The sequence below is a fragment of the Vulpes vulpes genome, chromosome 9 (genome assembly GCF_048418805.1).
Source record: "Vulpes vulpes isolate BD-2025 chromosome 9, VulVul3, whole genome shotgun sequence".
Classification (NCBI taxonomy): domain Eukaryota; kingdom Metazoa; phylum Chordata; class Mammalia; order Carnivora; family Canidae; genus Vulpes; species Vulpes vulpes.
Window position 1 is genome coordinate 66,382,780 of NC_132788.1, and position 26,258 is coordinate 66,409,037.

The 26,258-nt window shown below is 39.4% G+C and overlaps 1 protein-coding gene across 1 annotated transcript; it reads right to left on the bottom strand.

Annotated features, from left to right (window-relative positions):
- Window positions 1-5,686: 5,686 nt before the first annotated feature.
- LOC112908887 (histone-lysine N-methyltransferase SETMAR) lies at window positions 5,687-17,194 on the bottom strand. Its single transcript, XM_025984510.2, has 2 exons — window positions 16,448-17,194; window positions 5,687-7,184 (listed from the first exon to the last, which is right to left on the bottom strand). The coding sequence occupies exons 1-2, from the start codon at window positions 16,613-16,615 to the stop codon at window positions 6,396-6,398; spliced, it is 957 nt and encodes a 318-aa protein (XP_025840295.1). The 5' UTR covers window positions 16,616-17,194; the 3' UTR covers window positions 5,687-6,395.
- Between the last annotated feature and the right edge of the window lie 9,064 nt (window positions 17,195-26,258).

The window sequence follows — 26,258 nt, forward strand, 5'->3', positions numbered from 1 at the left end:
CCATAATTGGGGGGTAGGGCAGAAGGAGGTGAGGGGAGGGGAAAGAGGTTATTTTAATGAGTTGAGGAAGACAGGAGGAACAGATTGATAACAAAGCAAACACCTCCAATATAAACAATATAAACAAATGTAAAACCTCTTGAGGGCAAATGGAAGCTCTAATTGAGTTCAATTATGTTCAAATACAGGCTAGGAGAAATAAGTCTCAGATTTGTTTGGAAGCACTTTTCTTTGTCCACCTACTATTCACAAATGCTTTGAGGTGGTGGACGTTTAGGAAAAGAAGGGAGAAGTGGTCAAGGGGTAGGAGGAAGGTGGAATGTGGGCTGGTCAGAGAGGAGGGCATGGGTGAGCAGAGGCCATGGGACGTGGAGATTGTAATTAGTGGCCTCAGCACTCTGTAATTGGCTGCCATTATAAACAGGGAGCTTTGAATATGTCTGGACCAGAGGACTAACAAAGTTAGCCAAGCAGTACCTGGCAGGCATGGTTATATGATAAATCAAATAATTTGTATTTTCCCAGTTCAACCGTGGGAATGTGGTCTTTAGGACAAGACTGGGCAGGTGGTGGAGGAAGGTAAATGACAAGGAGACAACAGGCTATGGAAGTGGGGAATAGCCAGCTAGCAGCAAACACACGGGAGAAGGAGGAAAGGAAGGAAGAAGAGAAAAGGAAATAAAATAGAATATATTGCTGGTTCTCTTGTTATTTTAGCTACCAAGTACGCATGTAAACAGGCAGCATAGGAAATGGAGGGTAAGAAGTCCCAACAATATCTGAATAAGATTTCAGGATGAAGAAAATCCAGAATATTCTCTACAAAGAAGGCAAGGGTAAGAATAAAGTAAATCATCACACACACACACACACACACACACACACACACACACACACTCCTTCTAATGCCCTCTGCAGGCAAAGGTAATCAACCTGCTTCCTTAAGCTTCTTCCAGAAGGGAATACCAGTTGTCAAGATGAGGGATGAGAGAAGTCATGGCTTTTCAAAGAGAGAAATAAAAGTGAGAGATGAGGTGGAAAGGCAGTCAGGGGCCTTCTAGTCATGTTGTGATGAGAAGTCATGGATGGGTTTAGAGGTGGGGAGAATGCACAGTGGAGATGGTGAAGCTGGAGTGAGAGAGGCTGTTGCAGGGAAGAAATGATGGACACATGGCATAAAACAGTAACAAGGTGTATAAAATGGATTTCAGACATGTATCATGGAGGGAATTTATAGGATTTAGTGGTTGATCAGCCGTTCGGAGGAGTAAAAGGTCCGGATGACTTGTAGTTTTGGGCAATGAGGCAAAAACTAATGCTAAATAACAATATCTACAAAAAGAGAGAGGATTTTTATTATCCTGGGGAAATCCCTAATAGTTATAAAGCAAAAGGGAACTCCCAACTTGAGATTTTGCTTATAAGTCTAGCTATGCTTAAATGACCAAAGACAGGTATCCTTTCATTTAAATGACTAACAACCTCCTTTGGTCATTTATTCTAATATTTCCATAACCTGTACCACCAAGAACCTGACGTACCATGAATATTGATGTAACCAAAGATGTCTATGATAATATGCTGTCTTTTCTGTTCTACATACCACAGTGTTAACCCAGAAATATGTCAGAAATGATATCTAAATCTACGTGGTATTTTATAGCTTATACATATCCATTATTTCATGTGAGCCTTGCCAGGGAAGCTAGTTCCTTCCTTCCCCTGGCACACCCCAGTGGACATTTGGGGTGTGCCAGGACAGCTTGTGAGAGAGCCATGGGCAATATGTAGAAATAGTTAAAAGTTATAAACCAAGTTCTCTTCCTCTCAGACAAAAATATCTTCATAACCACAAGAATGGAAAGCATGTATAAAGTTGTGTTTTTTTATATGACTAAAAGTTGGCAAAATATCAAATATGACAAAATTTAATTATTCTCATTCATGCCTGGGCATCCAACTGAGCTGGCCATGTTTAGATGGATAATAAAATTATGACCTGCATCATAAATTGTTACATATTTATTTTAAAAAAATCTGTTTTTTTCTTATATTCTTTTTAGTAAAATTATTGATTGTGTTGTTATAAGCAAGATTTTCACATAGTTGGTGTTCTATTAACAATGATACCAAATGGACCATCTTTCTGGAGTCAGCATAGCTCTTTGATAATTTATTAGTTTCAATTTGAAAAAGCTTCACCCTGCAAAGACAGAGTTGAAAATAAACCATGAAATTTACTTATCCTGTTCAAACACTGTAATGAGATCACATTTAGTAAATTATTATTGCAAAACATAGTTTAATTTCATAAATAAACAACTATCACTTAAATTGCCATTTTAACTATTTCTTAATGTAATGAGAATCAACTAATGTGAAATAACATGCAGAACCAATATCAAACTTCTAGACTCACACATCTACAGGTTTAAAAGTAATATGAATTGTTTAATGTTGCAAAATATTTGTTTCCATGTGCAACTGTTATGAATACAGTGCTAATGTGGGAGTACCTCCAAAACTACAAACAGAAAGAGAAGCAAGAAAACTGACATTCAACACTACAAGGGAGCCACACTTTGTTATTCAAGAATTGAATTCATGCTGAGAGGAAGCATCTGACAAGTTCATTCATTCATTCATGTTCTAATTAAGCCAAACACTTCTGCTCTTCAAAATCTCACTGAACTCTGAAGCAGTGCACATCTCTGATAGTGGTAATGGCCACAATCACAGCATTAAGCACACTTCTGTTTTATTTTGAGGATATAAGATGAGTGGAGAAGCATTTCCCTGAAGTGTGTTTCCTGAGAGGAGCGTTCAGCGTTATCGGGAACCAGCTTCCAAGGGAGAGGCACCTATGTCTTCTTTCCTTTTCTTGTAATGACTTAATGGAGGCATAATTCACATAACATAAAACTCCCCCCTGACAGTGGTTTTTAGTATATTTACACTAAAAAGAAACTGTACCTGTTAGCAATCACTTTCTATACCTCCCACCCTCCCTCCCTGCCACTGGCAAATACTAATCTACTTTATATCTTTATGGAATTGCCTATTCTGGGTATTTCATTGAAATAGAATCATTTAATATGTAGCCTGGTTTCCTTCACTTAGCATAAAATTTTCAAGGATCATCCATGTGGTGGCGTATCTCAGTAGTTCGTGCTTTTTCTGGCTGAATTATATTCCACAGTAAGGATACTGCATTTTGTTTATTCAACAGTCAATGGACATTTGGAGTGTGCCAGGTTTTTGGCTATTATGAATAATGCCACTAAGAACATTTGTGCACAAGCTCTTCTGTGGACATGTTTTCTCTTGGGTCTACACCTAGGAACGGAGTTACTGGAACATGTGGTTACTTTATATCTCATGTTTTAAGGAAGTAACCCAAAGGCTTTACAAAATAGTTGTGTAATTTTACAAGTCCCCCAGCAATATATGAAGGTTCCAAATTCTCCACATCTTTGTTAACACTTGTAATGATCCTAATGCTGCTGAGTAATTGTGCTAAATCCTTCACAAGTGTTAACTCATTTGATCTTCCCAATATTGCTCTATTCAGAAAAGGGAATTTAGACTTAGAGTAGTTCAGTGACTTGCTCAACACTAATAAATTTCAGTGCCAAAGCTGTAATTAGAAATATGCTACACAAATAAAACACTTTGAACACTCAAGGGAATGAAAACAATTTGGGCAAATTCCACCTCCCTCCCCTTTTTAAGAAGACTGTGTTTAAAATCTGTCTATCCAAGTTTGTCTTCTATCAATGTCCTGAATCCACTCCTGCCTTATGCTGCCCAGCTAACTGGTACTGAGACCTCATATTGAGAACAAGAGGGAGAAAGAATCTTTTCGGTTAAGGCAAAAATTTTCATTTAGCCACTGATAATTTGTAAACATTAATGAGGAATTTTAAAAAATCATCAAAAAAAAATTTGGAAAGCTGTATTCTCCAAGTATGATCTTTATTATTCTTGGGCCAAAATCGTTTCCAAGATACACATTTCCACATTTTTTTTTTAAAGATTTTGTTTATTTATTCATGAGAGACACAGACAGAGAGAGAGAGGCAGAGACATAGGCAGAGGGAGAAGCAGGCTCCTTGCAGGGAGCCTGACGTGGGACACGATCCCGGGTCCCCAGGATCACACCCTGGGCCACAGGCGGCACTAAACCGCTGAGTCACCCGGGCTGCCCCCACATTTCCACATTCTTAATGAAGTCAGTGGAAATTGACTTCAAAGCCAATTTTTATGTTTTAATTTCATGAAGATATATGCCACCTTTTAAACTTCGAGTTTGCAGTACTTTATAGTTGTAAAGTTTATATATATTTTTATATTAAGATAATAAAAATATATATCTTTTAATGTTTGTTCTCAAAAATAGAAGTGTCACCATTTGTAAAAACAAGGCAAGAAAGTAAATGCAGTTAACTCAGTGTTTAGAAAAGACCTGGAATAGACTATGTGGACTCTTATGTTAGGAATCTGATTTCCAGGGCTATGTGCTGTTTAAGAATAAACTTGTGCATGAGTACAGAAAATTCCCAGGGTCCGTGTTCAGTGAGTTCTGTCTCTGGCAGAGGCACCAAGAGAAAGATATTGCTTATGTCTCTGAAGATTGTCCTCTGGGAGTATCTCTGATTTACAGATGGTGATACTCAATAGAGAAAGGGCTAAAGGAAGTAGGAAAGAGTATCTATAGAATTAAACAGTGAGCCGAACATTTTCCTTCTATTTCCTTACTGGTTCTGAAGTACCTTGGTTATCAGAAGTGCTTATGGGGAGAAGAAAGTCCATCTTGAAATGAGTGATACAAGCTGCTTTGCCACAAGCAGGACTCCTTCAGAGAATTCAAAGTTCTAGAGGAAGGTTTGCAGGGAGAAATGATTAGATTGGAGGAAAAATTTGTTCTGTGTTTGACATCACACATTTGTAGTGTGGGACATTTTATGAGCACTCTCTATTCTTTATTCACACAGAACCATTTCTGAAAATAATATAATTCAAACATGCAAACCCTAATATACTTCTTATTTAATAGCTTATTGAGATAAAATTCCTATGCCATACATTTCACTCATTTAAAGTATATAACAACTATCTTACTTATGATATCATATAAAAGTGATGTTATGTATAATGTGGATCCCTTTAACTTATAAAGTGTTAGGGCCTCCTGGTGGTAGGGTTTAAATGCAGTAGAGCAGAAATTAATGAACTTATTAAATACCATAGGACCCAAATAGTTATTTTAGCTTTCAAAATATCTGATAAATCTCCATATTGTTTTTCTAATATCCTTGCTTTAAGGAAGGAAGTTAAAGATGTTTGCCTCTCTAGAAGTTTAAATGGAACTATAAAACTTCCATCCCCTCTTGTGGTGTTGATAGGGTTATTTTTTTTTATTATTAATACATGGAGAAGGGAGGTTGTTTATAAAGTTTTGAAGCACAATTTCACAATATTTGGAATATAGCCAGTATAGAGTAAAAATTTTATAATGTCTTTCCTCTAAGACTTTTTTTGGTTAGGTACATGGAAGTTAGTGCCATGGTTATATTTTTCACTACTCATGGTAGTTATTAGGGTTTTAGCAGGTGATAGTCAACCATGCCCTTTTCCTTGATTTATGTTTCTAAGCAAATGAGAAATAAGATGCATGAGTCAGACAGAAATGAAAATATCAGGTTTATTACTGATAAAATTGATGGGAAAGCAAGGCTTAGGTATGTAGCCACAAGGGTTTCCTTGGATCATTAGAATGAGGTTTGGTGCTAGTGCTAGAAAACTGAAACTAACCGTGGCTTAAATGAGGGAGAGACTCTCACCTAAAAGTCCAGAGGAGTGAGAGTGTTTCAGAGTATCTGGCACCCAGACTCCTTTCATATTATGTATGGCCTCCTTTTCTAGGGTCATTCCGGGGTCTAGGGTGGATGTCCCCACTCCAGCTAAATGCATGTATTCTAGCCAACAGGAAGAAAGAGTGGGATAAGGAAAAACGTCTCCATTTAAAGACACATCTTTTTTTTGCTTCTATCTCACTAGCTAGAACGTAGTCATTTAGCCACATCTAACTAGCAAAAGTACCGAACTAAAAATTAGGAATGCTACTATAGAAGGGAATAAGGAGTGTTGTTAGACAATTTATAGTCTTTGCCATATTCCTGAGTTAAACTTCTGCAGCCAGACACAGGCAGAGCCAGACCACCACTGTTCTCCCCTGTAGCGAAGCTCAAGTGCTTAGCACAGAGCAGACTTTCCCCCAGGCTAAACTGCTTCTGAGAGAGGATCAAGGAAGGGGCTGAGCTGGACATGCCCAGTTCCTTCTGACTCTTGCCCACTGAGAGAGGTCTAACGTGTTTCTCCTACGTTTTTTACTCCTAACTGATGTTTGGCTTTTCTAAGGGGCAGTACAGTGAACTGTCGTAAGGCAGGAAAGCAGCACATGATTTGGCACCACAATAACAACATTTTCTTATTTTCCCGTGATCTAGCCTTTCTTTGTCTTCACTGTCCATTAGATTAAGAAATCTTCCTGAATAATCATAAGAGAGTTCTTCTTCTGGCAAAATATCTTTGGCTGCAAAAAGTGCCAACTTTGGTACCATTGAGTCAATTCGGACAGGAATCATCAACAGGTTTGGCTCGCAAGAATGGTTAAGAAATCTTCCAATATTTCCTATGCAGGAAGGATCAACAAATGTTTCTATTACCTGCCCGTTGTAAACATGTTCTCTAATGGCTATAATGTAATTTGGGTCCTGTATTGTTTGTAACTGAATTCTTCTCTGTACTTCAGAATATCCCAAAACCTCACCAGCATATTCACAGACAAACCGTCCTTTTGGTATAAATTCCAAGGTACGAAGTCCCCAGCCTTTCTTATCCGTCTTGAACACCTGGAGTTGGAATTGCAGACCCTGCTGGACTACTCTGTTCCTGCAGTGATCACTGCACTGGCATAGGACATTGCATTCAAAAACTGGCTTTGCACACTTTCCTTCCGATCCTATATCTATAAGGCATGAATTATCATCATAGTTCTCCCCATGACGGAGACAGGAGCAAGTACCAGGGAGGCAGGGAGTTTTGAGGCAAATGCATCCGGGAAAGGTTATTTGTGTAGGATCAACGTCTGTTCCAGGTCCAGCTACATGGTCAGGAGTATACTGCAAAAAATAGAAATGCTCTAAGTTAGCATGGCATGTCATGTATTTCATATATATCTTTTTCTTGTTTCCTTTAAAAGATTTTTATTTATTTGACAGAGAGAGAGAGAGAGGAAGCACAAGCAGGAGGTGCGGCAGGCAGAAGGAGAGGGAGAAGCAGACTCCCCACTGAGCAGGGAACCTGACCCACCAGGGCTCAATCTCAGGACCCTGGGATAACGACCCAAGCCGAAGGCATCTGCCTAACTTATTGAGTCACCCAGACACCCCACATTTCAAGCAGCTTTTGGATGAGACACTTCCCAATTCCAACATATAAAAAAATAGATTAAAACAAAACTGACAACATATACTAAGATATTGTTTGAAACATATCTCTTCAATTTAAAAAATAAGATTAATTTTTGGATTTAAAATTCTGTGGTTTCATTTTAGGTATGGAGTAACTAAAAGAAAAAATATATGTTTTTCTCTTATCAAAAACTGAAAGGTTTAGAACTCATTTTTTTCCCCTCTTAGCTTTGGATATCAGAAAGATCAGTGCTGAATTTAGTTTTTAAAGCAGTTAAGTATTTTATTCTTGGCACTTGATCTTTTTACATTTATCTGACAATATAAATGCATATATGTATTTTATTGTGAGTGAGTCACTGCAGATGCTCTTTGGGGAGAAGAAAGTCATGAATGATAAATAAATTAATGAAAAATGCTTTTGGAAGAGCCTTCCACTGATTTTTTTTCTTAGGAGTTCCCAATTTAATGATGGTCTAAATTCCTAAATACTCTTTGATGTTTAAAAAAGACACTATTACTTTATAGTTTTATTTGAGTCTTCATAAAATTAAAAATAGGCATTGGCCAAGAAATTGCATCCAAAACTCATATTTGTTATATAGATACTAATAAATGTAGATGTATTATATATATATACAGAAATGTTTTTACTAAATTATAAAGAGATAATATAGAAAATTTTCTCATATTACAGAAAAAGAAAGTCTCAAGTCTAAAATCTCTATGTAAGACCTGATCTCTAGTTATTTCCTCACTAGCATAATGAAGCGTATTTGCAAACCTTGGAAGATGAAATTATCTCTTATGAGCCTAGCATATTTCTTTATGTATAGAATAATTCTTGCTTATATGGAATGTAACTCATTTATTTATAACTGCTATTAGTGTTCTTGGAACCAATTTCAATGTGGTGGTGGTAGTGGTGGGGAGTTTCCCCACACCTCTAACAAGCAATGCTTCAGACACCAGGTGGGTATCCTACAACTCAACTCCATTCTGACACTATCCAATAGCATCACATTCCACAGTTGAAGGGGTCAGTCCTAAGACTGCTCCCCACCCCCTCAGACACCAGTCGTAAGCTCAGGTTGTCAACCATGCTTCTGATTGAAGGGCTACATATCAAAGGTTCCCATGACCTCCTCCTTGGACTTCAGACACCAGTCATAAGTCCAGGTTATTATTTGAACTTGTGGCTGACAAGCTGTAAATCAGAGGTTCTTTTTTTTTTTTTTTTTTAAATTTTTTATTTATTTACTTATTTATGATAGTCACAGAGAGAGAGAGAGAGAGGCAGAGACACAGGCAGAGGGAGAAGCAGGCTCCATGCACCGGGAGCCCGACATGGGATTCGATCCTGGGTCTCCAGGATCGCGCCCTGGGCCAAAGGCAGGCGCCAAACCGCTGCGCCACCCAGGGATCCCATAAATCAGAGGTTCTTAAAATCCCCTCCTTGCATTTGATTAATTTGCTAGAATAGCTCAGAGAACTCACAGAGAAAAATCCTATGTACTAGATACCAGTTTATTATAAAAGGAACTCAGGAACAGCCAGATGGGAGAGATGCTTAGAGCAAGGTATGGGGAAAGGGAGAAAAACTTTCATGGGTTCTCCAGGCAAGCCACCCTCCCAGCACCTTCAGGTGTTCACCAACCCAGAAGCTCTCCAAACTGTTTTGTTTTTGTTTTTGTTTTTGTTTTAATGATAGTCACAGAGAGAGAGAGAGAGAGAGAGAGAGAGAGAGAGAGAGAGAGGCAGAGACATAGGCAGAGGGAGAAGCAGGCTCCATGCACCGGGAGCCCAATGTGGGATTCGATCCCGGGTCTCCAGGATTGCGCCCTGGGCCAAAGGCAGGCGCCAAACCGCTGCGCCACCCAGGGATCCCCTGTTTTCTTGGGTTTTTATGGAGGTTTCATAACATAACCATGATTGATCAAATCACTGGCTATTACTGGCAAATGATTCAACCTCTAGCCCCTCTCCCAGTTGGAGGTCAGGGGTGAGGGTACTGAAAGTTGCAACACTCTAATCATATGGTTGGCTCCACTGCCAACCAGCTGGTTGGCAGCCAGCTGTCATCTTCAGGTGTTTTTTCAAAACTTGCCTCATTAATATAACAAATGATACCTTTTTGAGGCTTTAATTACTTGGTAAATAACAAGGGTTTTAGGAGCTCTGTGCCAGAAATGGGGGCAAAGAGCAAATACATATTTCTTTTTAAAAATCACAATATCACACCTGCTTTGTTCCAACAAGGATTTTTTTAAAAAAAGATTTTATTTATTTATTCAAGAGTGACACAGAGAGAGGCAGAGACATAGGCGGAGGGAGAAGCAGGCTCCTTGCAGGGAACCTGATGCAGCACTGGATCCTAGGGCCCCTGGGATCACGACCTGAGCCTAAGGCAGATGTTCAACCATGGAGCCACCCAGGTACCCTTCCAAAAAGGATTTAATGAGACATAAAAGGAATTAAGATAAATGAACAATACATAAATATAAGGTGAAGGGAAAAAGAAGAGCAAGTTGAGCGAGCTTTGATACACACAGTATGTAGCAGAAATAAACTGGACGTTTGGTTTTGCCTAAGCACAGCCTCTTCAAAGAGGGAAATACAAATAGATGTATGGCTTGCATTATCCATAAGAAATAATCTCACAGTTCAGAAGAAGCATTGACTTTTTCTGATATAGACTGGAGAGAAATTTCACAATGTGTCTGTCTATACCATTCTTTTCCAGAAAACAGTTTCATGGTCTGTTTTTCATTCTGACTCTCAATAAAGGCTTTTTGGCATGCTGCCACAGCACAGTCAGTAGCAGTAGTACTGCAAGGGACCAGCCACACAGGCCTTAATTCATGGATAGATTTTAGAGTATCTAGAGGGATATCTGGGCCGTGTATGTCAGTCAATCATGCATTAATATCGCGTCTCTGGGCCAGGCTTTGGAGAAAGTATTAAACAACATGTAGTTACACTACCTGTGGAGGCCTCGGTGGAGCTATCCAGTTAGGCTCAAAACCCTGTATTTTAAAAAAACGTTAAGCTGGGGTAAGGATTGACATCCTCTTGTGAAAGATGAGGAGGATGATGAGTGGGAGTACCTGCGGGGGAAGGCCAACACGCTGCTTAAAAAGTGATTTGGGGGTGGGAGAGCGGAAATAGCTTCTCTTGTTTGTGTCATTTCTTACAGCTTTAGCTTAGTGGAGATGTCCTAAAGGGATAAAGAATGGCTTAAAAAAGATGCCCTATCAGTCAAATTCAATGACTGCTGTCTTATACAGAATCTACTTCCAGCTTTTAAAAGAGTCAAGGTTGAAATGTAAGTGGTTACTGAGACATTTTAAAATGTACTTGTAAAATGAAGATTTTATCATCTCTTTGTTAAACTTTTCATGAAGAATTCTTTTAAACTGATTTCTTCTTAAAGGTGCACATATTTTTGATGTACTGTATAAATCACTATACTGTAAAGTGATTTTTTTTTTTTGACACAGATAACTCATTTTGTAATCAAGCCTGACTTACTGTATAGTCTTCTAACCAGAAGAACATATTATTCTTTGTTGAACTTATTTGGATATGGATAGATTTGAAAAAATATTGTTATTTGCTTATTTTTATTAATATATTTTAAAAAGACCCTGGAGAATCTAATGGTACAGTTTTTTTTTAAATTCCGGAATTTAAACTTGATGCACAATCTAAGGTCTTTTAGAAACACAGATTATGAGGGGGATCTAATTCCAAATGAGCTGTAGACACCTTCCAAAGGATAAGAGAGACCTTTGGATAAACTTCCTGTTTAAAGAGAATATTTGTTTTCCCTTGATGGATGTAATCCTTAACCCTGATACCGATACTTAATCACAAATCATTTTTTCTCCATAGATCTTCATTTTCTCCTCCATAAACAGTAAAATACTATTCCAAAAAGATATTTCAAAAAAAAAAAAAAAAAACCAAAAAAAACCAAACCAAACCAAAACAAAAAAACAAAAAGGTATTTCACCTGACTTAGAAAAATGGCTATACTAGAGAATAATCTTTTGAAAACTGTGTTCTACATTAACATACGATTATGTAATTATTCATATTTTCAGGTATCTAACCATGTATAGGAAAACTGCTTTTAGAAATAATCTGATGTCATTGACCTGATACTCTATTCAGATATTTATGTGCCAGGGCGCCTAGGTGGCCCAGTGGTTGAGCATCCCTTTGGCTCGGGTCCTGATCCCGGGGTCCTGGGATAGAGTCCTGCATGGGGCTCCCGACAGAGAGCCTGCTTCTCTCTCTGCCTATGTCTCTGCCTCTTTCATGAATAAATAAATAAAATCTTAAAAAAATAATATGCCATGCAAATTGTTAACTTTTGAGAATTTGAAAGCTAATGTTAAGTACGTTACAAACTGGGAGTCAGCTGACATGAGCTTAAATGCTCCCAATTTGTAACTCTTTCCATAGTCTGTCCTCTACTTCCTGGAGCAAAGCCCAGGGCCAAACTGGTCCAAAAAAGGTTATTACCCTGAGGGTTTTTTGCTTACCCTAAACCCAGGAGAGATCAAAGCTTGGGGAATGAGACCATAAGAGGACATATTTTTACCTATCCAACATTCCTTTTCTTCTGATAAAAGCACCCTGACTCCTCTCAGGGGAACCGTTCCCACTCCTGTCTCATTGGTTTGGATGAGGATCCAGTTTGGGCTGGTACCGCGACTTGGCTAATCAGGTCATTACTTGCTCCTTTCAACAGTGTTTGGTTCATGGGTCGGCACAGTACTTAAGACATATCAATGAAAAAAAATTCTGAGACTTCTGCTCAAACCAGCAGGAAGAGACATTCTCATTCCACGTGTTCACCTGGCATTCTCCAGTTCTCCCTCACACATAAGACCTACTGAATAGTGTAGCCAACCAGAGGAAAGGGAACAGGGGTGCGAAGGGTAGAGGTGGTAAAAGTATCTGATGACACCACTAGAGTTCTTAGATCCAGATATTCCTATAGTTAGCACTCTTGGACTTTGCTGTTATGAGGCAATTCCTTCCCTTTTTTGCTTGACTTAGTTTGTGTTGGTCTATTTCTTACAAACAAATGACTCTTGATTGATGTACCCACAGTGAGGGCTGACAGTGATTCCAGGAAATAGCTGGAAAACTGAGTCAAAGATATTCATGGCTAATGAGAATTCAGGTCTCCAGTTGGGAGATGAGGCTAAGGCAAAGTGTGCAGGAGGCCAGATAGGCCTGTGACAGGCCTGAACACCAGACAACCAATGGAGAACTTCTGAATGTAGAACATGGAATGTCCTAACGGAAACACATACAGAACCAGGCTCTTATTAGCATTGTGACTTAGGGCAAGTTACCTTCTAAATTTTGGGTTTGCATCTATAAAACAGGAGTAATACCTGTATCTGCCCTTGTTCCCCAGGTATTATTAAATTTAAAAACTAACACTGTCCTCAATGCCAGGCACCTTATACTTTTAAAATAGTAGCTTCTTTAAATGCTTCTAGATATTATTTCTAGATTTTATATTTAAAACATCATATATTTCTGGCACATTATTTAACTACTCTAAATATTTCCTTTCTATCTCACAGGTGGCTGTGAAGGAAAAAAATGAGACATTCCACATAAAAAGCTTACTCTAGTGACTGGCCCATTAAGTGTTCAATATGAATTATGTAGGCTTTCTGGTAGGGTGGTGAAAACAAAGATTATGACGTTAAACTTTGCAGGTTCAAACACAGTTAAACCAAAATTTTGTCTAGGAGATAATTTTTTATATTTTTATTTTCCATTACTTATCCATCTTAAGGAGGGGGAAACTTAGAATTGACCCAGCACAGACTTCTTTCATTCATCCACAAATACTGCCTCCCTTATTGCTTGTTAGATGCATGTGCTGGGATTTAGAAAGAGTCAGAAAAATACAAAGAAGACACAGAGAGTGTGTCTTTTTATCTTTTTTTTTTTTTATAATAACAATTTCTTCTTGGTATGTATCAAAATGCAAACACTGATCATGCAAGAGTTGGGAATAAATGCAAAATGACCAGTGACACACAATATAAGAGAAACCAGATCTTAGAAGAACTGGTCAGAGATTTCAAGTTTTTTGACAGAAAACTTAAATCTTTTTTTTTTTTTTTTTAAATAAACCATGGTCACTTGAGAAGCCAAAATGGAAACCAGGAGACAGCATGTTGAAAAGGAAAATGACCTCTGTGGCTATTCTCATACACAGTTTTCCTCTTTTGTGAACTAGACCTGCGCTTATTAATAGCATGAATTTTGGGATCTAAATTTTAGGTATAGACTGTATGGCTCTCTGGTTGATTACATGTGTAAGTCTTATCTAACAAATACATGTCTCAAGCAAATGGTCATGTGGTTGGGTTGGGACATGGTAATGAGGGTTGGGTTACTTTTCATAGTACTGGACACTGAGCAGCTGGCTTAGGAAATATCTTTTGATAGCTTGATTGCAGCTCTTGATAATTTCTTATTGAAAGTCTGACTTTTCTAAGTCACATTCTATATTGAAGCCCCAGAAACTTAAGTACGACGCCACATAATATTTTGGGCTTAAAACCTAGGCCTTGATTCTGAATCTAAAGGAAGTGCTGTGAAAATCTTCATTCCTTTTTTGGTTGTTCTAAAACACCCGCTACATGAATCTTTGTACTTGGCCTCTACCCCATGGGTTTGTTTTTGCTCCAAGCAGCTAGCTATTAAGAGCCTGTGAGCCAGATAATTCTTGTCAAGGCCAAGTTGAAATCTTAAGAAATATGTTTGAAACTGGTTTCAGAAACCTGAAAAAAGGCTAGATTCAACTCTCCGTTCAAGAAAATCAATTAGTTTATTTTCTACGTGGTTTTCAACACAGATGGCATTATGATAGGCTTGTTTCAGTGTGAACATGTGAATGTTCTTTTTGCCTTTTCACACAGTACTCAAAAGCAAACTAGACACAGAGTTATTTTTACCTTGAGTTTTGCAAGCCTTAATTCTTATGTGTGTACATGCCTGTGAAGGCAGAGCTTGGAGTAAGCAAGCAGTTTTGACCTTTCATAAGACAAGTTTTGTGCTCCATGAATATAGGAAAGCAAACTAGTTAAAGACACTTTTAGGTTTGTCATAAATGTTTCAAGTATGTTTTATCTTCTTGGTAAGACTATATAAGCTCCTTGAGGAAGGACCTTAACTTCTTTCTGTAACTCTAACTCTACCCAGGGCTATGCATATAGCCACACAGCTAGAATACTGTGGGACTGAGGCTTGGTCTCCAGATTTTCATTTATGCCTATCAACTGTAGGTATAAGTATCAATCATACGGCTTCCTCTCTCCTTTCTTCAGCACCCCCCTCCCCCCCAGCCCCTGGCCATAACAACCAAGTGCTTTCTATATGATCCTGTAAGCTCAAAGGCACGGTTGTCACCATTTTATCTTCCAGGTCTAGCTTAATGCCTAGCACATTATATACACTCAATTACTTCCTGAATAAAGAAAACATTTACAGTGTTTCTGACCAGACATTCAGCAATGTTTGGTCTTGAATAAGCTTTTAGGGATTAGTGTTTAATAGGGTACTAGCCAACTGTATTATTAACCAAAAAACTGCCCTAAAGTCGTTTGAGGAAAAATAACCTTTCCTGACATTAACATCCTGCTTTACTCTTTGAAAACTGCTACCGAGTCTACGTTTTTATTTGATCTTCACAACAACCCTAGGAAGAAGGAGGGACATACAGGGCTTGGTATTAACCGTATATGTGACAAAGGTCATGCATTTTTAATTATTTTCATTTTGCAGATGAACAAACTCAGACTCCAAGAAATAGCCCGAGATGGCTCCGCCCTGAACCTTGCTCTCCTACCTCCAAATCCAAGCGCTTCTTCCACTCCAGCATAATTGTTTTCTTGGTCATATTCCGAAGGCAAAGAGTAGGCCAAGGTCAGAGGGGTGGGAAAGGTAGAGCAGAAAGGGTGTTGATGTGGTAATAGCAGCGAACATTTATTGAGTTGTTTTAGTAAACTAGGAAGTGTGTTTTACTTGTAATTCTCAAAGCAATCCGGAAGGCACTATTATTTTCACCGTAGGCTGGAGGTGAGGGGTGGGGTGGGGTATGATTCCAAGGCTTAGCTGAGGCGAGTTTACATTTGGCCAAGACCTCACAGCATGAGGGAGACTCAGCAAAGTCTCACTCTAGGGACTAAGTTTATAAGCCTAGTGAATGGAGATCCATTAAGAGGGCCCACGCCTTATCTTCCACACGAGACCAGAGAGGAAAATGATTTGCCGCCGACTCCTAGATGAGTTCTGGGGCCAGAGCCAAGAAGAAGAAGAAGAAGAAGAAGAAGAAGAAAAAAAAAAAAAAAAAGCCAGGTTCTCAGGGTCCTCTCAAAACACCGGGTTCCGCCCTTCAGGAAACTGCCAGTCTGTGGGGAGCAAAGAATACTCTTGCTAAGGTCATTAGGGAGGGTTAATAGAACAAGACTCAAATCTGTGCTTTGAAGAGAGCCATTCCCGCAGGAAACAGCTCTGTCAACAGAATAAGAAAAAGAGAGAAAAAAAAAAAAAAAAGTCGAGGGGCGCCTGGATGGCTCAGGCTGCCTTTGCCCCAGGGTATGATCCGGTGAGGGATCGAGTCCCGCATGGGGCTTCTCCCTCTGCCTGTGTCTCTGTCTCTCTTTGTGTCTCTCGTGAATAAATAAACCAAATCATTAAAAAAAAAAAAAAAAAAAAGTCGAGACTTGAGGTATCAGAGGCGTCCACAGATTTACGGCCAGGCGGGGGAGCAACGCGCTCGGGCCCCCAGCTCCGGCCCCACGTGGACCGGCGCCAGTCCCACCCTGCTGGCTGCGCGCGCAGCACGCGCGGCGGGTGAGGCTCGCCCCCTAGAGAAGGGCGCCGGCGCCGCGGGGCCGCCCCCTCGCCGGCCGCACCCCGCCCCCTACCTGGAAGGGCTCTGGCTCGGTCCCCGGGGGCCACGCGCTCACAGGCACGTTCTCCAACCCACGCGCGACATCCAGGCGCTCGCTCGGGGCCTCAGGCCCCTCCTCAGACGCTGCCATCCCGCATGGCATGGCCACCGCTCCACAGCTTTCGTGGGCATTTCGCGCCATCTCGACGCGCCTGCCACCCTGGGGCACGCGGAGGATGCTGGGAACCGTGGTCCCGCACCCCCCGCAGCCCCGTCGCCTCTTGGGAGTCGTAGTTTTTCTCTCTCCTTTCCCGAGTGGCCTGTGAGGGCGTCTCCTCCCTCGACCCTCAGCCTTCCTTGCCTTTTGGTCTGGCTCGCTCTCTTGGGCCAGATGCACAACAAATAACACAAAGCTTTGGAAGGTACGGACGTAGCTTTTGAGATACAAAATGAAGTGCGTTGATTCTTCTTGTGAGCCTCCCAGGGAGGGCTTGGGGGGGGGGGGGTCGCTTTGTCAGGTGTCTGAGGCCCGCGAAGACTGCAGGGGTGAGGGCAGGGGAGCAGGGTTTCTGAAGTGCTGGGACTTGCGTGGAAGTTGGGTGGCGCGTGCTAGGGTTTGAGCTCAGGCGGCAGAATGGCGGTGTAGGGCGCCCTGAGGCAGGTGTGGGGGCGCCCGCTCCCGGAGTCCTCGGTTTCCTAGCAGCTTTCCCCTTTCCCAGAAAAAAAAAACAAAACAAAACAAAAGGCGCTAACAAGGGATTCTGATAACCTCGAAATTGGTGAATCCGGGCAACATCTTCAAAGCTCTCTGACCCGATTGTCCTGCCGCATCTGCCTGAAACGCCGCGTCCTTGAGCTTCTGAGGTGCCTGCCCGGCACGCGCTGCCCCCTGGCGACCGTCCTGCGCCCTCCTGACTGCGGGGTCGCTGGGCGGCCCTCAGCTTTCTGCCCCAGGCCCTGTCCTCGCCTCACCTGGGCTTCCTCAGCCATCGCCTCTCCCGCCGCGGCTTCCAGTACCGTTCCAGCGTATCCAGTCTTCTGCTTCCTGCTCAGACGTTCGGGACATCCAGGAACCTGGCTCAGGTCGTGGAGATGCAACCGGTGACTGGACGTTTCTGCTTTCTGTCTTGCAGACGCCGCGAGCTCGCAATGACCCGAGTTGACTAATTCTTGTGCAAGTCTTCCTTTTCTCCTTTAAAACAAACTGGGGGAGTAATTTGTCCATGATCGCCAGTTACTAGAGTAACAAACCAAAGCACTTCCCTATATTTCTTCCTCGCCCGAGACCTCCATAGCTATGAGTTTCCTGGCCAAATATTGTTGATTCTACTTCGGTGGTGTTTCACATTTTCATTTCTTTTTACTTAGTCTAAGGCTCTGGTTTCTTTCTTGGATTCTTTTTTCTTTCTTTTTTTTAATTTATTCATTCATGAGAGACACACACAGAGAGGCAGAGACACAGGCAGGGGGAGAAGCAGGCTCCATGCAGGGAGCCCGACGCGGGACTCGATCCCGGGTCTCCAGGATCAGGCCCTGGGCTGAAGGCAGACCCCCAACTGCTGAGCCACGCAGGCGTCCCTCTTTCTTGGATTCTTGAAGTTACTTTTTTCAAGTCTGACATTCTCCCAAATCACCTTTGTGCTGCTTCTGTAGTCTTTGAGGATGCACATCCATTGCTACATTTTGTTTAAAATCCTGTGTTTACATTGCACAGTGTTATGTTTTCCAATTTGGGGAATGTGGCCATGAAGAAGACATGATGCCTCAGGAGAGCTCCTTTCCAGCGAACAAATAATTACATACACCTAGAAATTAGTAAAAACTATAAGGATGTTAGGAATAAAGAATTATAGGAGCAATAAGAACCACTCTCCTGTACTTGAGATTGTCATGCTGTTTTCTTTTTCTTTCTTGCTTGCTCTTTGGTGATAGTTTTGTCTGCCTTTCGGAATGGTATTTTGAAGCATACATTTTATTTTTTTCCTGAAGTTGTCAGTGAATGTGCTTCCCGAATAAGATACTCAGTTCATGTCAGCCCTTCAGTTTAATTTGTTTTTAATCTTGCTAGCAAAGGATCCAAAAGTATTTTATATAGTGTGAGATTAAAATAATGACAGGATGTTTGCAGGCTGACATACCCAGTCTTGAGAGTGCCAAGCAGTCAGTCTTTCATCTTTTCCGGGTCTAAAAACTTATTTTCTCTAGACACCTGCTCTTCACTGCTAGGGACCTGGATCTTCAAAGTTTGTTTTGAAAAATATTATAGCTAGATGGTGAAAAAAAAAATGTATTCCTGGACATTAATGAGTTGCCCACACATTGACTGCTATGAATAAGCCTTGGGCCTGAATATTACATTGATTTAAAAAAAATTTTTTTTAAATTTTATTTATGATAGTCACACAGAGAGAGAGAGAGGCAGAGACATAGGCAGAGGGAGAAGAGGGCTCCATGCACCGGGAGCCCGACGTGGGATTCGATCCCAGGTCTCCAGGATCGCGCCCTGGGCCAAAGGCAGCCGCCAAACTGCTGCGCCACCCAGGGATCCCCTATTACATTGATTATTCAAATTTCTTATGGCTTTTTTTATTGGTAGAAGAATTAATCTAATCAGTAATAAAAATGTGCAATATGGTAAAACTCTAATATTCTGTAGTTAAATTATCTTTGGCTAAAGTATGGCTATATGGCCTTCCCATTTTTTAAAACAAAAATAGACTGTAATTGAGATGGTTCTCTCTCTCTCTCTGTTTTCCCCAGGACTTTTATGAAGTTCTGCATGATTTTGTACTGAGAAGCCATTCCTTTATCACAGTCTTACTAGCATTATCTGAGCTTAATCTGGGATATACTTTATAGCTAGTGATCAAAGGCCTAAAGTAAGCAGAAGTTATATATTTGTTGGTGCTTATGACAGCATGAATAGAATAGTTTGGAAATGTTAGCACCAGTTATAACTATCACTACTAGATTTTGAGTAGCACCTGGATCTCATATCAAATAAGGTTATGTAAATGAAATCATTTTGATGAGAACGAAGCATAGTAGTTGATACTTCTGGGGTTTCTGCCCAACTCATAGACTCCTCGCCTTCTGAGAAGATCCCTCCCACCCCTGCAAATAGCCCATCTCATGGGGTGGGCTTGCCGATAGTCATATTTATATTACACAACTACACAACTCCTAAGCCTTGACTCATGCTTTTTTGTTTTTTTAAGGTTTTATTTATTTATTCATGAGAGACACAGAGACAGCAGCAGAGACATAGACAGAGGGAAAAGCAGGCTCCATGCAGGGAGCCCAATATGGGACTCAATCCTCGGTCTCCAGGATCACACCCTGGGCTGAAGGCAGACTGCTGAGTCACCCAGGCGTCCCTGCTTTTCACTTCTTGATGCATACTTGATTGAAGAAGACCACTTAGATTTTCTTTATGAACGGTTGAGACCAAAACCCAGCTAACTCTATGTATAATTTGGGAACAAGAGGTAGCTTTATTTGGTATATTGATGGAGAGGCAGAGATAAGTCAGTCTTCCAAGACAAAAAACAAGGCAGATAAGTGAGAAGGAGAGAGGACTTTTCAGTTCCTGACCCCTGGTCATTTCTGGTTCTGACTCCTTTTTAATTCACGTAACATATTTGTATTCCTATAACAAATTCTTTTAGGTTTAGGTTAAGTCAGTGTCTGTTACTGTAGTCAAAGAATTTAGCTAGTGAAAATGATGTATTATTATTACCATTATTATTCCTAGAAGGTGTGGGCTGGATGATCATCTACTCTGTTCTGTACAGCTGCTAGTTGGTATCTGAATTTTTGTTTATTTTATAAGTTGGTAAGTTGTGTCTTTTATTTTTAACACTTTGCCTTTCTGATGTGTTTTACACTAAAGAATGCCTCCCTAAGATAATACGAATAGAAATTTGCAGCAAACAATAGTAAAAAACCATAACATTTATATCTGGTAGGAGAGATAATAATAAGTGTCCAGTATTGTAAAAAGCAGAATAGAAAGAGATTTGTTCAGAAAATGTGTCTTTTTAGTAGCTGAAATTTTATGTCAAAGTGGATGGCATGTGGACCGTTTTGCAGTAAGAAAAAATATGACTATATTAAAATAACTTGAGAGTGGTAGTTTACAAAATTATGATCCTGTGATATCTGTGCCTTTTAAAAGACAGTAGCTTATGTTTTTGTGTTTATACTGCTAGTAAATATATGGCTTCAGCAGAATGAAAGTCTTGAATCATGTGCTATATTATCATTGCATTGTAGTATAATGAAATCCATAATTTACCTTGTTGATATGATAACAAAAAGCATCAAGATATAATCACAATCAGAATATTGTTATTGTAAGTACTTTAGTTGTAAATACCCAGGATTGATGATTATAGAATAATAGCTCATAATAGTATACAATCAAGTGGGGATTGTTTGATAATATATAAAGAGGTGAAACAAGAGAATTATATATTTATTTAACCTGAAAGGTCACCAACAGGGAATTAATTTCAGTTGTCAAAGACATATGATCAAATTCATTACCAGCTGTATTCAAATACTTTTACCAAGGCTAATCTTATTTGCAATAACCTTTCAAGAAGTTGGGTTCACACATTTTCCTTTTGACTTGGGAAGGTAGCTTTACATATTACCTAGGATACCACCCATAAGCAGGACGTCATGATTTTTAAAAAGTTCTAGATCTCCTTTCTGCTCATTTATAATAAGGTCCATTGGCCAGCTTCTTCTATATGCAGTTTTGAAAACAAAGATGTGGATCTTTTGAAGTAGTGCCGCAAATGTCTTGTTGCTGAGAAATCTATCTAGAATGTTTAGGCCCACGTTTACAAAGGTCTGCGAGATAATTTCTACCAGTTACTCTCAAGTAACATCTGACACCAGGATTTTTCTTAGGAATTATGTTAAATTTCAGCTTATAATTCTACATTGCTGCAACTTTCTAAACCTCTTTCAGCATTTTCGCTCTGGTAGTTTCCCAGCTCTGGTTATTTGGAAGGAGAAGGGAAATGAAACCAAAGAAAGAAAAAGACAAATACAAGTAATTTTATTCAAATGCCCAAATTAACTTGATTAAAGTTACTCTGGAAAAATGTTGATAATTTATACTTATGTTTAGATAATCCAACTAGGAAAAAATTATTGTGAAATGAATTTTACAGAGGAAAAAGCTGTTTTCTTTTTCATTATCTTAGTAAATGTTAACGTGTTAAAATCAATGTCATTGCTGTGAGTAGTAGATTTTTAGGTATAAATTGAGGAATATTGTGGGTATTATTTTTCTCCAAAAAGACCTTCCCCAGTGTCTGCAAGGCCTGAAATCCTCATCATTAGTACTCCTATCTGTGGTAAGCACTGCCCTGCTGTGCTTTTTTAGAACTTCAGTATTCTTGGGAGTGAAAAAAAGTGACAAACACATATATAGTTTTAGCATATTGTTTTCCTTCCTGATACGAAGATATCTTGGGCATCCTGAGAATTTAGAAGAATTAGTGAGGAGAAGGAAAAAATGCCAGACAGATTAAATGAACATTTATTGAGCACTTACTACATTCTCTAACAATGTCGAAAAATTTCTGTGGTGATGAACATGTTCTGTAACTATGCTGTTCAGTATTGGAGACGCCATCCACATGTGACTACTGATTACTTGGAATAAGTCTAGTGTGATGGAAGAACTGAATTTTAAATTATTTATTTAGTTTTAATTATTTAAATTTGACTTAAATAGCCACATATAATTAATGTCTACTGTATTGGACATCACATTTCTAGATACTATACTGCACATTATACATTTCTTTTTTTTTTTTAAATTTTTTATTTATTTATGATGGTCACAGAGAGATAGAGAGAGAGGCAGAGACACAGGCAGAGGGAGAAGCAGGCTCTATGCACCGGGAGCCCGACGTGGGATTCGATCCCGGGTCTCCAGGATCGCGCCCTGGGCCAAAGGCAGGCGCCAAACCGCTGCGCCACCCAGGGATCCCCATTTCTTTTTTAATCTTCACAATAACTCCATGATGTAGGCAATATTCACTCTCTTGAACAAAATCCGGGAACTGAAGTTCAAATAAATGAAGTGATTTTTTTTTGGTGTATCCTGTGTGTATGAGTGATACAGTAGGATTTGGGCGTGAGTCTGAAACTGCCTCTCTGAAAACAAAGTGTCTTATTATTTGTGTTGCCAAATCTTAGCCATCCTCAGAGACTGCCTTTCTTCCAGCTGCTGTGAAGGAAGTAAAAGATTAGAAATCATGAAATTAAGAAATATGTACAGTGTTTCATCTTATTTGAAAGTAAAGCTGACCCTTATACAACATGGGTCTGAATTGCACGGATCCACTTATATGTGGATCTTGTACAGTACAGTAAATGTAGTCTTCCTTCTCATTTTTTCAATAGCATTTTCTTTTTTCTAGTTTGTTGTAAGAATACAGGATAAAATACATATAACATACAAAATATGTTAATTGAATGTTTATGTTATCAGTAAGTCTTCCAGTCAACAGTAGGCTATTAGTAGTCAAATTTTGGGGGAGTCACAAGTTATACGTGGATCTTCAGTTGTGTGAGGGGTCAGCGCCCCTAGCCTCCACGTTGTTAAGTATCTCTGTAGTGAGGGGAACTATGTAACTTAGAGATTCTTTTATTAAGGGTTGAAAAAAGTTTTATTTTAAGGGCTGTTGCCCTTGGGCTTTGATAAATCAAATTAATTAGTCTGCCTCAAAAGAAATTTTGATCTTCCTGCTGCATATTCTAGTCCTGGATCCTGACTACTGAGAATAGTCTATTGTGCCACTGAGGTCTCTGCCTTGTGACAGTCAACTGTTATTACCACAAATTTACTAGCCTGAGTTGCCTGAGCGAAGGGGCTGAATAATAGAAATCTATTGCATATATGATTTTGTCTCTCTCTGGGTAATAATAAAAATGCAGAGAATATCATCACCTTATGAATGGCTGTAGAAGTGATTTCTAGTTCTATTTTCTTATCTTTTAGACATTTTTAATAGATTAATGGAAGCAACAGATTGCTCTATTCCTATGCCACTCAGCAGAAGCAAAATAGGTGGCTTTTTGAAGTTTTGAACTGTTTGACTTCAGAATGGAAGGCAAGAAGATTATTATTATTATTAAAAAACTTTTTTTAAAATTTATTCATGAGAGACACACACACAGAGGCAGAGACACAGGCAGAGGGAGAAACAGGCTCCATGCAGGGAGCCCGATGAGGGACTTGATTCCGGGACCCCAGGATCATGCCCCGGGCCAAAGGCAGGAGCTAAACTGCTAAGCCACCCAGGGATCCCCAAGAAGATTATTTTTATGGGAGATCAAACTTTCTTTGTAAGTAAGAGGGTTTTTTTCAGTGTCATTCTAATCCGAACTCTTCCACTCTCAGTAATTACACTATGATTAATGAATGACTGGCCATCTCTTGCAGTTTTGAATTCCTGTCTTTAATCCTAATTCTAGCTTTAATACCTTCAGTTGGATAGTCTCACCTTCCACTTAGTTCCTTTATAATTTTAATTTGCAGTATTTTTTTTTAAGTTAAATAATTTCACATCTATTTGCCTTAGTGAAGTTTCAGCTTTGGAAGATTATATTTCATGTTCTAGAATTTATCTCTGAGCTCAGCTTAGAACATTGAACGTAATTTGTTTTTTTTATAGAACCTGGAAATTACAGGGTTGATGACACAGGAACCACATCTCACTGAAGATGAAATATGTTAGTTTTCTCATCGCAATTTAGCAAATTAATTACAGTTTTTTCCCAAAGTGGGTTTTGTTGTTGTTGTTGTTACTTGGTAAAGTTCAGTGTATGCTTTCCAGACTCTAGATTTTGTAGGTGTTTGTTGCTGGGACTTTTGTCTTAATGAAGTCTGGCAGTATCTCTCGAGGTGAGACAACCAGTTCTACTTTTGCTCTGGCACTGAGTTTTGCCATCTGCTTTAGGTCTGACTTTCAAATACAAAGGGAAAACACAAAGCATAGCCAACTTGGTGGTGACAGCTGGTGAGAAAAAAGAATCATTGTGTTTGACAGTGTCCTTTGGTAACAGACTGGGAGGTGAGTCAAATACATTATTATCTCAAGTATGGATGTCTGCAGGTTAGTTGGAATTTTAATTTCTGACTCACTCACTTTATTTCCACTTCTTAGAGGAAACCCCTGTCACACATTGTCATATCCACATGTTCTTGGACAAGGGAATTATATAGACCAATATCAAAGTAGAGGGCATTTAGCCAGTGCCTTGTGGATATGCTATTTGTTTCAGCCTATGTGTATTTTTAAACCAGAAGTGATCACAGACAGAATTTGTATATTTTAAAATGGGCAAATGGTCATCTTAGAGATATTACTTCAATACTTTAACTTTTTTCTCCATTAAAAATTTCATACTAGTTAATAATATCTAAATAAGGGGAAATTTAGATAATTAGTTAATTACTTTTAAAATTAAAATTAAATTAATTAATATAGAGTATATTATTAGTTTCAGAGGTAGAGTTTAGTGGTTCATCAGTTGCATGTAACACCCAGTGCTCATTACATCAAGTGCCCTCCTTAATGCCCATCACCCAGTTACCCCAGCCCCTCACGTGACTACCTGCCCTTCAGCAACACTCAGTTTGTTTCCTGTAGATGAGAGTCTCTTGGGAAAATTTGTTTTAGATGATTAAATTTATATTTGAACAATTGGAATTTTATTTCAAATCATCTGGAGTAAATCATATTCTGTGATGGTTTTTACAACTAAGTAGTTTCAGTTTTTTGGTTTTATTCTTTAGCAAGCAAATGAAGCTATGGCAGGTCCTTGAACATGGTTAGTTATTGGAAGCTGCCTTATATCTAACACCATATTAGGATTGGGGTGAGGTAGGTGTAGAGATAGGAGAGTGACTGAGACCTTAAAAGCCAGGATCATTTCCTGCTTCCTGTTTTGGAAAGTGTCTAGAATTCACGGTAATTTGGTTTTCAACTCTGTACTTAGAAGCTTAGTTTTGTCTTTCCCCAAAGGTCGATATAGAGAACTCATTTTCTGCAGAGAAGGGCCAATTGAATAGGAGCATGGGATCAATGAAAGAGGCAGTTAAAAACCTACTTTGTTTTCTTCCCTTGGAGAAATATAAAATGCTTATTCACTAAACACGAAACCAAGTTATCTATTATTCACCATGAACCTTTTCTGGAACAAAGTACAGCATAAATGATTTATTTTGCATTATGAAATAGAGTTAAAAGAGAAATGAGAAAGGAAGGCACCTTGCAGTGAATGAAAATGGGAGAAGATGCAGAAAGGAGATACGGAGACTGAGAGGACAAAGACGGAAAGAAGGAAAATGAAAAATTTATTTATTTATTTGAAAGAGAGCACATGTGCAGACAAGTGGGGAAGGGGCAAACGGAGAGGGAGAAGCAGCCTCCCTGCCGAGCAGAGAACCTGATGAGGACTTGATCCCAGGGTCCTGGGATCATGACCTGAGCTGAGGGTGGATATTTGACTGACCAACCCAGGTGCCCTATGGATAATTTATAAGTATGAACTTATGTCCCTGGTAATAGTTTGTTCTGTTGTTAACCTGGGATTATTATCAGTGTTAACTAACATCTCTTAAAATTTTCCATTGAAATTTTTTCTTTCTTTCTTTCTTTTTTTAGCAAGAGGGTTCCCTTTTTTTAGGCCTAATTTTTATTTATTTATTTTAATAATAAATTTATTTTTTATTGGTGTTCAATTTGCCAACATACAGAATAACACCCAGTGCTCATCCCGTCAAGTGCCCCCCTCAGTGCCCGCCACCCAGT